Genomic DNA, 18,461 nt, shown 5'->3' with positions numbered 1-18,461 from the left:
AGCAGTAGTATTAAGAGCATTTGTATGTATTTCATTTTTTTTAAACATATTCTTTTTTTGTGCATCACGTCACCTTGATGTCTCTGTGAGCTATCTGGTTGTCGTGCAGGTATTTGAGCCCCTCCAGAATCTGCCGGGTGTAAAAGCCGATGGTGGGCTCATTGTTTTTCAGCGGACCCCACTTGGATCTGAGCAGCGCAGACAGACTCCCTGAAACGCAACGGGACAAGAGTGCAACAACAATCAATGCACCGACTCTGATCTGAGATCACCAGCACCAGACTGGTTTTACTGGGGGTTTTTTTTACGAAGCAGCGATGGATTGAGTTTATTGAGATGAAATAATGCCGTGCTCTCACCTCCAGGCACCTGCTCCATGAAGATCTTGATGAAGCCGTTCTCGCTGATAGAGCCGAGGTACTGAACGATGTTCTTGTGCTTTAGGTGCTTGTGCAGAGCGATCTCCTCGTGGAGTGGCTGCGAGTACCTGCATCCCAAAAACAAAATCGGTTGTAAATAGTGGAAGAGACCTTGATTCTAGCTGAAAGTAGCAGCACCGATATCCACAGTAAAAGACAACCCAGAGCACAACGTTCTCTTTGTCCTCTCTTTAATATCTCTTCTCACAAATTCATTGACATGGCATATCTTACTTTGTAGGTTTTGAAGGCCAGCACTTAGATTTCTTCTGTAAAGCACATTCAGAGACCTCATTTCAGCTCTCATATTCTGGGGCTCGCAGTAATTTGACACCAGCCTTATGTGACGTTCACCCAAATCTCGAACTCACTGAACATTCACAGCAACAAAGTCTAAACTCTCGCTCCCCAAAGGCGTTACTTTCATATACAAACTACAGGACTTGACACTTTGGCCTTGTTAATGTGAACATCCGACACTGAAATGTGGTGAAAAACAAGAATAAGTAGGAAAAAAAAATATAACCGATACTAAAATTAGGAATGGATTAAAAGGTATATTTAAAAAGCATACAAACTCGTTTCTGCATTAATACGTCAAGCTTTTCTTTATTGCCTTAAATTACTGAGCATTTGGAAAACAGACTCTCCCAGTGTCTCAAAGGTCTCCAGCCCACTCACACTGAGGGAAAATGAAACAAATACTAAAACTCTTGCCAATTTTGTTAAAGAAATGTATTAATTATAATGTCTGCAATGATCGGAGCCGGTCCACTAAATGCCAACTTTGTAAAAATCAAAAATACACAATACACTACATTTCATAAGCTGACTGATGGTGGGTGACGAGGCAGTGCAGTATCGAGCACCGACTCATGGAAAACAAGATCTGCGTTTGATTCCGATTGTTTAGACGTCCGAATTGTCGCTGTGAAGGTGACATTGTGTACAACGACGACTCCAAATTATCTCTGTTTTAATGCAAATTTGAATTTTCACAATCAATGCACTTTGTGCAAACCACATTATGAACAACCTGAACAGGCTTTCGCTGCAGAATCCTGCAATAAGCTGCTCAGTTTTTGTCTATGTTGTGTCTGTCTACGACTCCTCAGTGAGGACTGGAGGTTGAACTGGAATAGCGGTGAGCTTTATTAAAAAAAACGGCAGGCTTATGGTGATGTCGTAACCTTGTGTATTTTTCTGGAGGTTATGTAAAAGTAAAGAATTCATACAGAGGCATCTACAGCCTGTTAACAAAAAAAAAAAAGCTGGAGCTTGATTCTTGACCAGAACAACAGGTACCTACGCACAAAGAAAAGAAATGCTTGCCAGCAATTTCCTTTTCACATGCAGCTCTCTGCATGAATCACACCTTCTCCTTCACCGGCTCTCCTCCTGAGATTTCAGTCCACTTCTGAATTATTTAGCCAAATTCTCCACATTTGTTGCGGCCGAGCGCACTGCTGACTGGCTGGCGTGATTAGTGGAACCAAGTGTGGCGCTGGAAGTGTCTCCTCAGTCTGGGACGAGTCGGTGGAACGATGAGGACACAGAGACATTGATGGGGAATAATAAACCAAAAAATAACCCCCCCCACCCCCCCGACACACACACTGAAAGCCAGAAACCACCAGGGATAGTGTTGATCTGTGACTTGCACTCTCAGCTGGAGGAGAGCAGCACTCTTTTAATTGTTGCTTGGCAGCGGCACTGAACAAGACAAGGCATTAACAGCTCCGACACTTGTTAACATCGGACTGAAATTCAATTTCCGAGCAGTGCAATAAATAGATGAACTGCATAAGCTGCTCGAAGCGGGAACTTTCATCTTGAGGGTGACTGTAAATCAGATATGCACGCATCTTTTCAATTCGCGAGTTCATCTGCCAGCCTATTAAATCGTCAAATAGTTTGTGAGGAGGTATAATATTTTGAGACCACAATAAAAACCTCACCTGCTGTCTCTCTCCGGTATTTCTTTAATGGCCAGTCGGACCTGGTTGCTAAGATCTCGGCCGGCGTACACGACCCCGAACGTGCCTTTTCCCAGGACCACCCTCTCTCCATGCTCGTCGTACTCATAGTCGTACTGAGGAGACAAGAACAACATCCACAACATCATGAAAAAAATAACTGGATCCAAGAATGACCTGGGACAAATGTAATCAGATTATCTGATTGAAATATGATGAGCAATTTTGAAAAATTATTGTAAATATATATATTTAATGCATTTTCTAAGTACATTCAACTATTTTGGTGGCAAATTAATAGATAGCAATACAAGAAAAATAAAACAATTATAAAAGTTACAATTGTTTTGTTTCTTAAGGACCTTTTTGTACCAAAGACAGCTCCAAATGACAGTACCAAGATTAAAGATAGCGCATGAGAAAATGTTGAAACTATATAAAAATAAACATATCTGAATTAAAAGCAAAAAAAAAATAAAATAAAAAAAATAATAATTTTTTTCATTTCATCTCATCACAAGTGTTGCTAATACAGTGAATTTTGTTTTTGGTATTTTACTGCACCACAATACCACTTCGTTGCAGTATTTATTCAGTCACTACATTTTTATTTTGCCTTGCTGACGCTTCCCTTTCAATCCTAAAAAAAAGCTCTCATTGTGCTTATGATGTCCCGTGAAGACGTTAAAACAAATGCATGCAAATCATGCTTGTCATTGCTGCTAACGTTTTGGGCTCGCCTCGATTTAGAGCTGCATGCAACATGATATTATATATTAGATGAAAGACTGCAGGTCACAAATCCTCATCTGTATTGAGAGCTTTGGAGATCTTTTCAGTACTGAATGCAATGTTGCTTCAGGTCTTACTGAGTGAAGCCTGTTCTACCAATAACACCCTCCTTTTCTGTGTGAAACATCTGATAAACACGAGCAGCAAAAATACTAAAACCAGTCTTTGGCTGTGTTGACAAATGCTGGCTGGAGACGAACTCGCCCTCGGGTTGATTGGAGCCAAACACATAAAAAATAAAAAACCAATCCCCCTGTGAGAAACCTGTTTCGACACTTGATCTGGGCCACGCTGAGTCAAAGAGGGTGCGGCAGCATTTTGAGTAATTAGCTGTTCTTTTCCCGCGGCTCTGCTGGGAAGACAGGTGAACGCAACAGCAGGTGTCTACTGTTCACCGCCACGGCTTCACAGAGTGGAAATCCAGGCCTTTTCTTAGCAGGCGATTGCTCATTTGTTGGTGTTTGCAGCTGAGTTTCGATCCAGTTCTTGTAATGACACCTGCGATGAACTGCAGGAGAAAAGCTGGAGGAAAAGACTGATAAATTGCCACGGAAATCCACTGCTTGATAACCGAGTCCTAAATTCAGGATGGAAAGCTGCCAGTTGGCTGTCATGTGAAGAAGAAGAAGGCACTAATTATCTCCTGAAAGATGGGCTCCCTTTTCTTTATTTTCCCCCTTCACTCGTTTTGATGGAAACACCACACTCGCGTCTCGTTTCCTGTGACATTTTGAAAAAAAAAAGAAGCAAGTGGAGCGCACAACAGGATGTAACTAAACAATGCAGAGCGGCAAACGAGCACTCCCACGCACACAACGTGAAACGTGCAAGACTGTTTATTCAGCGATCGATGTTGCAGAAAAAAAATGTGATGAATAAAGTATTTTCCAACCCAAAAGATCTCCGTTTGCTTTGTCTGGGAAAACTACAGGGAGTCTTATATTAAGGAGTGTTTAAAGGCTACGTAGACCTTCATCTTGAATAAACTTGTCATCTGAAGACTGAAAACGTCTCTCACCTCCAAAGCGTCGGCGTCGCAGTCTCCCTCCTCGGGGCCTTTCCAGGCCTCCTCTGTTATGCTGTTGACCAGGTCACAGAATCTGCCAAAGGATAGGAGGGTCAATGCAAACCACATATAAAAGTGATGTATGCTTATCTGATTGACATTTTCACTGTACGGTATTCACCTGCACATTTCACAATCACGTGAGAAGAGGTCAGGAATTCAACCCTGGACATTCAGTAATGTATTTTTCACCTCAATGGGGCTTTAAGTAATGGTTGAAAGGTTATAATGGAAAATTGAATTGGTTATTCGAGTGCACATTATATGATATAATGGGAATATATAGGAATGGCTTTCATGAGTTCCATAAAAGGACCGAGCTGCTAACATTCGACTTTAGCTTGGACTTTAATGAGTCTTTTTTTTCATGGGGCTGGCATATGGGCACCAGTGCACATTCATACACACACAGGAAGTCAGCTGCGTGGTTGAAAAACAACCATTGCTAAATCAAAAAGAACAGTTTTTTGCGGGGGGAAAAAAAATTTGACTGGGAGATTCATTTAAGCCATGTTAAAAAGCTAAATCAGGAAGAGTGATACTTTCATTAATTGGAAGGACAATGTGCCTTGAGGAAGCCATGATATCTAACTATAAGTAGAATTGCTAATGGCATTAAATGCAGAGGTGATAAAAGTCCCTGTATTCGATTTTTGCTTTGCCTGTAAAAAAACACGTGTGGGGTGAGAGCATACTTTAGAATTTCACCAGATATGAAATGAAACTGGATGGTCCACATGTCGACGTGAGCAAAACACAACACCCCAAATGTGAACGTGTGAATGTGATTGACACTGTAAAGCGCTCTGGGGACGGGCTTTCTCAAGCGACATAATAAGTATGTGACATAATAAGTATGTACGTATGACAACACCCTCAAATTACAGCTGGCATCTATTCTCCTATTACATTAGACTTTTCTTTAAACCCCATGTGGGAGTTCAGCCAAGTTACCTGTTGGAATAATTGCTTTCGGTACCGATATACAGTATGTATTTATGTTTAATAATTTAAAGCCTTTTTCAGTTCCATCAATATAATTAAGTTAACTGTATGGCTGCCAACATTTGAAACATCGTACACATTTCTTTTTTTTGTTTTTGTGGTGTAGTCTTTTTTACTTTGACTTTAAAAATAGTTTAATTCTGTTGGTTGCAGATATAGTACTTATTGTATTGTTATTGCTTTTATTCTTTTAAACCAATCGTTCACAGGACGCACAGATTTCTAACCAAGAAAAAAGTAAAAAGTAAATAATTACTTTAAGTAGAAAATATAAGGATCAACAAGTGGAAATATTTCTATTAATAGCATCATGCTAAAAAGTTTCTTTAAATGCAGTGATACTTCCAAATGTTGCAAAAGTATATCTTCTATTGTTCACTAACAAACAATATTGACATTTTTACATTTGCTATTGTCTCCTCCATGTGGGGTGACACTGCTAAAAGACCAAATATAGAACAAAATATCTCAATATTTCTTACAAATGCAAACTCACTCTCACCGGACATTTCAACATTCAATCCCTTATGTTAAAATGTGTAGTGCGAAAGTGAAATATATTGCCCTTTCTATTGTAGTAGATGGAGAGGTGGTATAACTGTCTTCCATTAATTGCTATTGTAAGTCTGCTGTTTATGAAAATTAAATTCTAGAGATATACTTTTTTGTATGCATCACTGTCCCATCTGGTTTGAGTGATTATGCAAAAAAAAAAAAAAAAAAAAAATAATGCTCTGAATGCAGACAGAAATTAAAAGCCTGAGCTGATAATGTGACGACAATCAGAAGTAAAAAGAAAAAGCGATGAGAACGCAGAGACTAGTGATCCAGGGCATATTGTGATGGAGGTGTGTTGTTTTGCTGGGGCTCTAATCCAAAAGAGGCTCCAGTATGTTTACAGGCACACCTCCCACACAAACACGTACATATTATGACCTTTACTGCTCTCACTGCACACAAGCTGTGAATTAGCAGGCTGCCGGCTTTGTTTTGCTGTTGCACATGCCTGCAGGTGTGCAGTGTTTCATGTGTGTGTGTGTGTGTGTGTGTGTGTGTGCGTGTGTGTGCACACGCCACTCACACACATGCACAGACACATGCGGGCGCCGCCAACTTTTTGTCTGCCTCTTCCTTCCCTCTCTCCACCCTCCGTCTCACCCGTCCTACCCCGCTGTCACTGCTGTTAAAAAGCGAAGCAGCATCATGACAACAGCAGGCGTGACTCACAGACTCTCACCCTCCAGATAATAGAACTGGAAGTGCTCCGGAGACTCAGATGTGAGAGTCACAAGACGGCGAGTGCTCGGTGCTTCAGCGAGCTGCCAGCGAGAGGAAGGTGACGGGGCTGAGTTGAGACGAGGTGTGCACCTGGAGACAGGGAAGTGGGAAATTTCCCACCCGTCTTTGAGCTCATGTTCACGTTCAAAGGTGTGATGCACCCCAAGCTTACAACGTCAGCTGCCGGATATCAACAGCAATGACAAAATCGATCAGTGATATATATATATACCGGTATATATATATACAATGGAGAAACTGCCCATTATGGAGAATGGCGAAACTGTCCATTATTCAGACTGTCTGTAACTGCTGCTCACGTATTGAAATCCAGTCACAAAAGGATAAAGATGAAGAATAAAAATCCTACCCCCCCCCCCCACACACACACACACACACACACACACACACACACACACACACACACACACACACACACACACACACTTTATATTCAGCATGTCAGCGAGCAGAAAGGGTTCTTTATCCTTTAATCAGTGCCAAATAATTGTCAAGAAAAAAAATTAATCATCTTCCTGTAAAACATGAAAAAAGTCCTATGAATCATCCTTCTTTTGTTTCCTGGTTCTGCGTCCAATAGGAAGCTTAGGTTTAGGTTTCCAGTCAAAATACAGAATCAAATATCACTCAAAACATCGTCTTGCAGAACATTGTAAGTTTCTTCACTGTAAGTGTTTTAATCTATTTATGTCAATTTTCTATCACCCCCCCCCCCCACTAAATCTTTTATTTGAATCATTTCTTTAATTCAGTTTGAAAATTTACTGTTGGCATACTTTTGAATGTATCCCTTTAATTATGGTCACGTAATCAACCGAGCTTCTTGTCCGCACCTTTTCAGGCTTATTGTCAATTTTATCAATCATTTTGTCAAATGCTTAAAAAGATATTAACAAAATTAATGAAAAGCTTTGCACAAACCGAATTAAATTGATTGACTGAATTGACAAAAAATAAATAAAATGCTTGAGACAATGAAAAAAAACAGTTATTTAATGGCCTGTGTTCCAAATTGGACCCATTCTGAATGCAGGAAGAATGGAAATCAGTGAAATGAGACACTTTATGAATATGCTAAGAATCTGTGCTATTTGAATAATGTACCAGACTTAAAAACATTTATCTTCAGACTCTAATTTGGTGTCAATGTTTTTTTTTCTTCCAAGTTATCATGCAAACATGGTCCTATCACATGAAAATAATGGGGAAATGTCTGCTCAAACGTGGTCGTCTCCTATTCCCATAGAAACAGGAGGGCGTATTACACTCAGTGAGAGCAGCATCTCCTGATCCACGTATCTGTAAATATTTGTAAGTGTTCATGAATATGTTTGAGTCTGCAGACTCTCAAGTGTGCAAACCCTGTGTGTGGATGCATGGTGCTGCTGAGTACATGAATAGATTGCACATTTATTACAAACACTCCAGAGAAGGTTACAGATACTCAGGCGGTTGTTCAACGTCGTGAACAATCTGAACATTCACATGTATTCATAGCACTGTAAGGAGGTCCTGTGACAGAGGAGCTTTCTGTGTGTGTGTGCGTGCGTGTGTGTGTGTGTGTGTGTGTGTGTGTGTGTGTGTGTGTGTGTGTGTGTGTGTGTGTGTCCATGCTGAAGTTACACGTCAGTCATCCCAAACGGACTACTTACAATAACAAATGAGTATTGCTGCACGACAAAGTGGATTTTTTTGAGACTATGAAGTAGGAAGACTGTGCATTTCTGGGCTGTCTGCCTCTACTATACATTATACTGGCGACTGAGTTGCATATTAAGTGTGACATTGTATTTTCATTGAAAGGAATAAGAAAATATTTAAAGTTTTGAGACGTTGGACCACTTGCATATATAAGTGTAACTTTAGAAAAGGGCATGAACGTTGCAGATTACCTGAATTCGTCACTGACACAAGCGTCGCTCAAGTGTAACAAAGCGAAGCACAGAGAGCCTGAACAGGCAGACCAACCTTTTGCAGTGCATCTCTGTGCAGAAATAGATCTGGAAGTCCTCGGCGTTGTGGAGGACGTAGAGGAAGGCACTGCGTTCATCAAACTTGGAGATGCTGGGTGGAGGAAGGAGACGGTCAGCTGTGTAGTCTAACGAGAGGCACACTTGAGGCAGGTATGAGTGACTTCACTGGATTCATCACATTCACCATGAGGTCTCTTCGTAAAAAAATAAAATGGTGTTTGCTGCAAGCGGCCGGCCCATTCTTCTGAACTTAAACCTGATTACAAATGGGAAATGCACAATGTGCAGGCAGATCCACTGATGTATGAATGTGTGTGTGAATGGGTGAAGCGCTTTAGGGGGGAAAGTATTATATAAGTCAAGTCCATTTACCATAAAAATACAGGCATATGCAGCAGATACAGTTTTCCTTCATAAACTAGAGGAGGAACAAAACCTGCACCTGCGACGAACATGAAATTTGTTTTGCATTTGAAATGGTGCCTCAATGCTGCACGAAAGAAGCGCAGCTTTAATCCAAACCCCCATAAATGTAAACTTTCATGTGCAGGAGCTTGTCTGTTCATTTCTTGTTGACAAAGCCAGAGCTGCTGAGCCAGACATTGGAGTGCCTGCGTGTGTGGTCGTATTGCAGCTTCCAGAGCTGCTATTGTGTCCTGCTGACTGTCTGCAGGCTGAGTGGGCACAGAGAGTGAGTTGTTCCCTAGCAACATGTGAGCATAGCCCTCCAATTCTCTCCGATCTGACACTGAATTCCTCTGAGGACCGAGGAGAGATAGCGCATCGCAAGATATCATGAAAACCGTCTCTGGTACAGTCTGAAAGAGCAAAATACACTAGACGCTATGTTGGAAGTCAGAACGCTTTGAAATGTCAGTTACAACTGTGCAGCCCATGCTGTTAATGCTTTGCTTGTGCACTGTGAACTGAATGGCACTCTTTTACATAAGTGGTAGCAAATCGGGAGCAGATTTAAGATTTAAAAGGACAACAATCATCAGAAGACTTGCGACGTGAACTCAGGCTGAATCGGAATCTGCAGACACCGACCTGACACCTCGTACAGACGTGGCGCTGAAGTTCCACTCATGTATCCCCTTATTCTGCAGCATAAAGGAGAGACAACAAGTAACACCATTACACATAACGGAAGAGTAGAAATCAATGAACCTCGTGTGAAGAGCCCACACATTGAAGTATTATTATACTGGCAAAACATCTGAATTGACTGTCCAGTGAAATATGTGATCAGAGGTTTAACTACATTTGCTATAATGAGAAAAACAAGTGAAATCTACTTTCTACCACATATGAATAAATATTAGCTAATCAGTAGACCTGCCGAAACTCTGCAAATAGTATTTTGAAATTGAAGTAAAGCAGGAAGCCTGTTACTCTTCTTTGGGTCCGAAAACATAATTTCTACACAAATCTTGGTTTTACAAAGCACAGAGCATCATATAATATTAGCAGTAATGTAATAAAAATGAAAAATGACCAAAGATAGCAATTAAACATCCCGATTATACTTAAACGTCTCTTGTCAAATGAGATATTTTTTGTGTATTCTTCACTTTAACAATGTATATCAGAGATAAGCAACTTCGATCATGATGAGGGCAACACAATTTATACCCCCCCCTCCCCCATTAATATAGATGATATAAACACATATTTTAATGCCTGGCTTTGTACAATCCAGTTTTTTTTACATTGTGGAGACTTGAACAATTTCCCAGAGGAATATGACAAGTGAAATTGAGAGAATGCGATTAACCAGGCAGTAGTGTACATATAATATAAAACACAGACCTTATCATCGGGGGCAACGTGCCAGATAGACACCGTGTTGTCATCCACGTCTTTGTTTATGGACAAATATGAAGGTTGGTACACTCTAGTGGGCTCCAATATCAACACCTGGAGAACAAATAAACCTATCATTGAAGCATTCATTCACTCGGTGAAGGTTACGATGATGAATTTTCACTCATCTCATAACATAACAATGTGATTCATTAAGCCTTTGCTTCCTGTGGATGGAAATAATCAAACTTTTATTAGGTTGATCCACGGAAGCCTTTTCATACACAAAGTATAGAAACCATTTCAATAACGTAACTTGATGTGAAACCATACAGTGAATTCAACATTGTGAGGCATTCAGCTGAAGTCACTTACAGGGAATCGAACTGAGGAAACGTCCTTTTTGGTTGCTTCCACCAGGATGTCCATCCAAAAGTCGACCAGCTCTTGTTTGGGTGCTGGCTGCTCGGTGCTCGGCTTTTTAAAGTGCTGGTAGATCAAGAAGGTCTCCACCAAAGAGCGCAGATACCTACAGCGAATCACAGGTAGAAAAAAAGAAAAGAAAAGGTAAACAAAGAACCAGGTGTTGCTGGAGAACCTTCCGGATGACACGCTTCTCATCAGAAAAAAAAAAATCTAATCTGATATTAAAAACAGAATAACTCACTTGCACATCATTTGCATTTATATTGTATTGTTTTTTTTTTTTTTTTTTAAACCATAAACTTATATCAAGAAAGACCCGAGGAACAAACAATACAGCTTGATTGTGTTTGTGTGCCTGGGATCATTGCTCTTTGTGACATTAATGGTAACATAAAGAGGTTTCACAGCTCCAACACAAATAAAGAACAGCAGGGGCTTATGCACCGCAAAACGGAGCTGCAGATATTTTCACCGTGTTGTTCCTTTATGTGCCGTAAAGGCTCATAAAACCTTGAGAGACTTGCAAAAACTAGAACTTCATCATGAACTGATTATCCGGGAACAGCACAGATAATCCATGTTTACATTAAGGGACCGATTTGGTAAGTTTTTCACTCTTTCCTGTTTCCTGAGACGATCTTTTGATACATGATTAAATTGTTATGCTAAACATTGAGGCGGGTTTTGCTGCCGGTATGTTTGGTCCCTTTGCATAATTTCTGGTAAGAAAGCATTGTACACATATTTAGAACAGTTTTTCCAATCATGTTACATACAGAACGACAAACTGTGCTAAACAGTTTATATATACTCAATCTTCTACAGCATCCCAGTGGCAAACAAATGTGAAAAGTAGCCTACTGTGCATCTCAAACAAATATCAAATGATCAAAATGTCTTGTTGCATATGGAGTTTCTGCTAAAACGGAGCAGCCTGTGGTTGGGCTTTGGCTGCAAAAAGTTCTATAGAAGATGGATCGAAAGGTTCTCTGCCTCTTCAAGGTGCTGTTCAAATGAGCAAAGTGAGTTTATTGTGATATTTTCTGCTCTCCAATAACAAGATACACCAAATGCTTGCACAATAGCCACAGATGGCTGGCGTGGTTTCAAGGGAAAGACGAGCACTCTTCAAATCACATCGAACACAGGCACAGTTGGTGATGGACGCGGTTTGAAATGGGGCTTTTTGGGCAATCTAATCCGGGAACGGTTGATCCGTGTTCTCACCAGATGGGGGCTTTGAGTTTGAAGAGTTTCTCCGAGGCCTGGATGACCCTGGTGTTGTCGCAGGCCAGGATGCTGGCGCCTAGGAAGAAGCCCACGTCCCAGTAACTCTGCAGTTTGTCCAGGCTTCCTTTTTTACCCAGCAGGCTGCTCAGCTTAACTCCTGGAAACAAGGCAACATACAAAAAGCTGCTTTACGCAATAGGAAATTATTGATTTGTTCCGTTCTTCCCTTTGTGTTGTTTGCAGAAAACACAGGCGACAAGACAAGCTTGCTGGAGAAAAACTGCAAAAAAAAAAAGAAAAAGAAAAAAAAAGAAGATCTCAATATAATTCCACACTTTGTCTGGATGTGCCACAACTTGCAGGTTTAGATTTATGTTTTGTCATCATTCACAGAGGAACTGTGAGCCGCTGCATGTTTTGCTCCGTCTGAAGCAGAAACCTGGAGACGCAGTGGGGGGGGGGGGGGGGGGGGGGGGGGTGGTCGTGAGGATAAGCATAGGGGTAAGCAGAGTAATTCAGGGAACTGCAGCCTTATTCCTGGGACAGCCAGCCAGTTCCGCTTCCCACATTCCTGAGCTCCTGTGAGCCTCAGATTTCAGAAAAAAACATAATAAATGGAGCAAAGCCTCCATTACATGTTTGCCTGACAAAAGCTAGAGGAAAACATGAGCAGGTAACGCCGACATTGGAGATGAAGTGAATTAATTTCTATCCTCTTTTAGCTTTGTTACAGCCAGTAGCAAACACCTATCACCCCCCCCCCCCTGTTTTTCCCAGTATATGTACACTCTATCCATATCCGAACTCTTGTTTCTTTTCTTTTTTTTAAAACTCAATAATAAACAAATACATTTAGATTCAACAGTTTTTATCCACGCATGCAGGTACGCAGGCACACATTATTTAGTGCAGCATTAAGCAAACCTTCATGCATTTACACTGTTCTTCCTGTAGAATTTGAGCAATTATTATAAAAGGCATTTACCCGAACAGGTCTTTTTTGTTTGATACCTATTCTCAGTCTAATTGCTCTTTTTAGCTCATTTTTAGTAGTTTAGCCCAAAGACATGGACAGGCCGTAAATTGAACCGCAAGCGGATAGCGGAAGTTTCACGCAGCCGCTCAGATACAGCATGTTCTTCTGACTTTATAAAAAGTTCTTCAGCCACTAAAAGCTTCTCTTCAATGAATTCTGCTTTTCAAAGAAAAGCACTGGAAGCTTATTAATACAAAACAAAGACCTGAAAGACATGGGAACACTCAACCTCAGGTGAACGTTTCATATCCCACGTGTTTTTTTACATGAATTAAAAACAGAGATTTGTGCAACTTTTGATCATTTATTGATTTCATCCATCAAGCAAATTACAAATGATTTATTTTAAACCTTTGAAAAGAAGGATATTCCCTACTTGGGCCAGCGTTTTGATGCCTAAATGGAAAAAGGACTGAAAATGTTTCACCTTTTCACTGTGTTAGTCTTAACATCAGTCACATTCACATGCCAACAGTGACAAATCTGACAACTAGATGGATAAATAAATAGATTCTCACAAAGCAGTTTTCACTGCTTCAGCTCAAGGACAATTCACCTCATAGAGGCGTAACTGGGGATTGAACAACCAACCTTCAAAGTGAGAAATGGCTGACTCAAGCACCTGAGCCACACATGCTCAGGTTTGCTCTCACAACATTACAAACACACCGAGATATTTAGCTGCTACATGCTCCTCTGTACTCAGTTGTGGTGTTCAGTATGCAATCAGGTGGCAGCTGGTTGCTAGTAAAACAAAACAAGAAGTAAAAAGTAAACTGTACCACAACTGTAACTGAAAACTGAAACTCAGGGTTTAGAGTTTTGCATTTCCACACATGGGCATGTGCAGCTAAAGATCACATTTCCGCCTTTCACTTACAGTTTATCACCTGAGCCACAGGCATCCAAGGCCTAAGTTTGTTCTCCCAAAGCTGGAAAAACGTCCTGCTTGTTGGGCTGCTGAACATTCTGGTAGCTTCAATATTCTCTAACAATTGCATCTGCCTGCTTTAGATGGGAATTGATTAAATAACGAGAGTCGGAACTGAAACACACTGTCTATCTCATGTGTACTGTTCATATACGAGTGTGCCTAATTGTGCGAATCATCTAAAGAATCTTATGTCTCTCATAACTGATCATAAAGAACTATTGCAAAGACAAATTGGTGCTTAATAACTCTGTGGTAAGTCGGCAGGTTATCAGCGATACAGTTAAAAGCAGCAGACTAACTCAACCTGGTGTCCACTCACCCACTTTGCGAAGCTCGAACGACGTGTCGAACTGGTGCCCAGCTGCCAGCAAAAGCACAGCATAGTTGATGCCAGAGTGCAGCGTGGGCTCAGACTCAAAGCCTCTTTTAAACCTACGAGGAGAAGAAAAAGAAATAAAAAATTTTCTTAGAAGAAATGAATCACGGCGGATCCAAAGTGTCTCCGCGATAACGGATGGCTTCACACGGCTCCCCCGGCTTACCATGACACAATAGAGAAATAGAGAAAACAATTAGAGCCATATTGAGTTGGTGCCGCAGAACAGCAAACAGCAACCGGGAATGTCCCCCCCGAAAAAAGAAATTTCATTTATTTAATGAGCAATAGGCTCTGCTGAGAAAGAGCTGTGAATGTTATTGGAAGTCTGCATCAAGTTGTGAAACAGAACTGAAAATAACAGCTAAATGGCAGCTTGATTATCCAAGCGCAGGATTATAGGTCATCAAAGATATTCGATTTTTTAAAGGGAATTTATAGATGCGAGGAAGCAGGCGTGTTGTGGTTTTAATAAGTCAACAACCGTCAGCTAATGATAGCTTCCAGTTGCTCTCAAGACAACCCTGCTCATATTTAAAAAAAAAAAGGAAATCTGGGAGTTTCCCATCACATTTTACACATGATGAAATCACTTCTTCAATCAGTATCTTTAACACTGATTGATTACTCTTTAGGTGTGAAATTCGTAAAAACAAAAAAAACCAACCCTGTAAACATGTTTCTGCAAGATGAATAAAAACATAACAACACTTTCTGGTTTTACAATAAGCACGTCAAAGTGCTATTGCGACTTCAAATCTAAGTGATCATGTCCACATTTGTACTTAGATGACGGGACTGGATCCTCTTGGTGTCATTCCCACGTTTGTGCACCGAAGGCGTGACGAGTCGTGCGAACCTTAAATACAACGCTGCGTGCCACTGCTGTGAGGAGGTGTGATCAGCCATCATTCGCAGACTCGTGACGACACTGTTCCTTTCAAGGAGCCTCGCGATGTTCGTTACTAACAAGGGGATTTACCTTGATGATAACAGCCATAATGACACGCTGTACTGCTGGCACCAGCCGCGCAAACTTTTAACACCGTGGTGCCAAGGACTGCTGAGTCACTACATGCTTCTTGGCCTTTGAAACACTTCTAAACAGTATTTGTTGGTGACTCAGGATCTGGAAGAGGAATACTGTTTGCCTGAGCGCACGCACACAGAGCCTCACCATAATGTGCCGCTGTCTCTGCTCTCGGTGTCTGTGAAGTGAGACTCCAGGAAAGTGTCCTTATAGATTCGTCCCACCAGGCAGTAGATGTCCGACGCGACCTGCTCCTCGCCCTCCACCAGGGGCAGCATGATGTCCAGGGCTTTCTGCCTGTCCCCTGGCAGGTTCCTCCTACAATCACACACAAACACACACCAAAAATGTTGGATGCAGCCAGTTAAATGTGATTTCTAATCAAATGTGATAGATTTATTAAAATATAATGACTGCATGGATCTAACAATTTTGACTGCATTATTAATTTCCCCCTAAACTGTTGGTAATCGTGCAGTTGAAAAAAATAGTAATACAACATCCCAACAGTACATTTCGCTGAGTATAAAGCACCTAATAGGTTTACTGCTTGTGTCTTTCAGTCCAATGATACATATAAGAAAGTAAATGCAGTGAGAACCAGACTAAAGGGAAATCTTTGGACCAGAACGAGGAAATCCACGAAAAGTTTGAGTGCAGCTTTCATTAGCTCCCTTTCTATTTTTGGATAATTACAAAGGAGTGTCCTGAAGAAGAACGAAACCACTTCTTTTAAAGAAGAAAGTTCAATGAATCTCCATCTTAAAATAAAATACAGAAGTGTAAAGCAACCGCACATTGAAACAGACTGAATCAGAGCGTACAACACCAGCAGTGTGTGTGTGTGTGTGTGTGTGTGTGTGTGTGTGTGTGTGTGTGTGTGTGTGTGTGTGTGTGTGTGTGTGTGTGTGTGTGTGTGTTTGTGTGTGTGTGTGTGCGTGTAGCTCGGGAACAGATGTGCGCCTATTGTTGTGTGACGGTGATACCTGGCACAGAGGAGGCCATTAGGAACCTGACTTAAATGACAGAGTTTACTGGGTTCATTAAAAGAATCACCAATTCCATCCAGCACTTCACGTCTCCAACTCGACTGCAGGCAACCATTACCACATGACAGGATCCGCTCTAACTAATGACTACGGATGTAATTCAAGGCTCTTTAATGGGTAACCCACCAGAACATGACAGAGACTGATGAACACCAACCACAATCTCTCCAGGTGTTAATTACTTAGATTACACAAATGTCTGTCCATGGAAGTGTGAACATTTAGCAATCAAGCAGCTTTCAGTGGAAATGGGTTTAATATTTCTGCCTCAGTAGAAAAAAGGGAAATAAAGCTAAAATGATGGCAGCCTGAAAACACCTAACAAAAGACGATTAAAACATTTTTTGTAGTTTATGACGATCACATTTATTAGTTGTTTTTTTTGGAAGACTTTTTTTTAGATGTTCAGATTTGAGTATGTGAAAGTGCCCAAGTGTTACAGGCTCGTTGTCCAAACCCTGGTTCACATATCACATTATTTGGATGTAAAACATAGAAACATAGAAAGGGGAATTGCATGTTATTTTGTTTGTTAGTTTGTTTTGTCAGTGCCAAAAATATTGTAAGACAGAGGGCAGGGTCATATAAAATCTGACCTTGGGCTGTAATTGGCCCAGGAGCCGCACTTTGGACATGTCTGGTTTATTAGCTTCACTGATCTGAGGCTAATAAAAAAATAGCTCTGCCATAAGTGAGTCATATTCAGGATACAAATGCTGAGTTTCTGAAAATAACATCTTCTTCCATGGCTGTCAAAAAAATCAGTCTCAGTATTAGTTCAATACTGTTGGTACTTTGCATTTAAAACTAAACTAAACTAAAGGCTATGAGTTTGGCTGAAGTCTATGAGATTAGATGTCCAATGTTTCTGTTTGATAAGGTTTATAATTAAGGTCGACTGATACGACTCCTGGCCTGCCTTGTTTGATGGACTGAGCTTTAAGAGCCTCCACCTCGTGTCCTTTCACACAGAGATTACACAACCGCACTGTAACAAGTTCCCCTTGTTAGGCCTACGATCATCCCGCTGTGTGATCTTTAAAAGCCACAAACTTTGTGCAAACGGGTCCGGCTGAGCAGCAACTCATTAGTGTGTGCGTCTGCTCCAGCTGTGCCGGCTCATCCACAACATACACGGTGCAAATACATGCATGTGGAGATGGTTATGAATGCAAATACTCTTCCACAGGCTTTATGTTGATTATCTGCGATGCACTTTGTGTTCAATTTTACCGCCCGAAAGGAGCTAAATGATAACAATGATTGATACTTCTTCTGAAGGCAGGACAGCAACAAATTAGAGAAGGAACAAATTGTTCCACCATCAGTCCTTCGTGTCTTTCAAACACACACTGTGGAGTGCACTGAAGGGGTGTGTGTGTGTGTGTGTGTGTGTGTGTGTGTGTGTGTGTGTGTGTGTGTGTCTGCCTTTCCCTCTCTGTTCTCTCACTCTGTACCTTCCTGCAGGTACTTCATTCTTAAGAACTCAAAGTTCGTGCTTGTTTTTCCTCTATACTTGTTTTTTTTCTCTCTCTCTTTACACTCCCCTCTAACTCAAACTTTTTGTTGTCATCTCTGAGCGTACCTCCATGACACGTTTCTTCATGTTAAAATGCAGTGTGTCCTCTCCAATGTGTTTATTGCTCATTCTTATATAGAGCGTTTTTTTTATTTAAATCAGTGCTGTGAGGACTGCGGTGCAACGCCGATCACTCGTTCTTCACCGCTGAACTGCCAGTAAAAAATGTCTGTCACAGTCAGACGCTGCTTGAAATACACAATAAATAACCTAAAAATCCTAACTTGTTTGTATTTTTTTTACTGGATGTAAACTTAATGAAGGTGTTAAATTTTGTATCATTTGCAGGACTTCATGTACAAATCCTTTGTTTTTATGAAGAACAAGAAATATGAAAGTATTGTAACCACCTGTTGGGTTCATTCAAGACTACATTTTAGTTTGTATTGCTGAGTCTTTTATCTACATTATATTCTTTCTTTATGTTATTCTACAATATTTTATTTTCTTGCTTGGAGCACACTT

At 40.8% G+C, this 18,461-nt stretch overlaps 1 protein-coding gene across 1 annotated transcript in view; it reads right to left on the bottom strand.

Moving 5' to 3' along the window:
* Positions 1-18,461, bottom strand: part of map3k5 (mitogen-activated protein kinase kinase kinase 5) — a 65,984-nt gene that overhangs the window by 13,821 nt on the left and 33,702 nt on the right. The window contains exons 7-17 of the mRNA XM_080514299.1: positions 15,516-15,686; positions 14,282-14,394; positions 11,990-12,149; positions 10,712-10,865; positions 10,343-10,450; positions 9,581-9,633; positions 8,526-8,621; positions 4,206-4,287; positions 2,378-2,511; positions 360-487; positions 74-210 (exon numbers count right to left, since the gene is read on the bottom strand). Coding sequence (XP_080370425.1) covers positions 74-210; positions 360-487; positions 2,378-2,511; positions 4,206-4,287; positions 8,526-8,621; positions 9,581-9,633; positions 10,343-10,450; positions 10,712-10,865; positions 11,990-12,149; positions 14,282-14,394; positions 15,516-15,686 — 1,336 coding nt within the window. The remainder of the gene's footprint in view (positions 1-73; positions 211-359; positions 488-2,377; positions 2,512-4,205; positions 4,288-8,525; positions 8,622-9,580; positions 9,634-10,342; positions 10,451-10,711; positions 10,866-11,989; positions 12,150-14,281; positions 14,395-15,515; positions 15,687-18,461) is intronic.

The sequence above is a fragment of the Blennius ocellaris genome, assembly GCF_963422515.1.
Source record: "Blennius ocellaris genome assembly, chromosome: 18".
NCBI classification, from domain to species: Eukaryota; Metazoa; Chordata; class Actinopteri; order Blenniiformes; family Blenniidae; genus Blennius; species Blennius ocellaris.
Note: the sequence above shows the minus strand (reverse complement) of the source record. Positions and strands in the feature narration are given on the sequence as shown.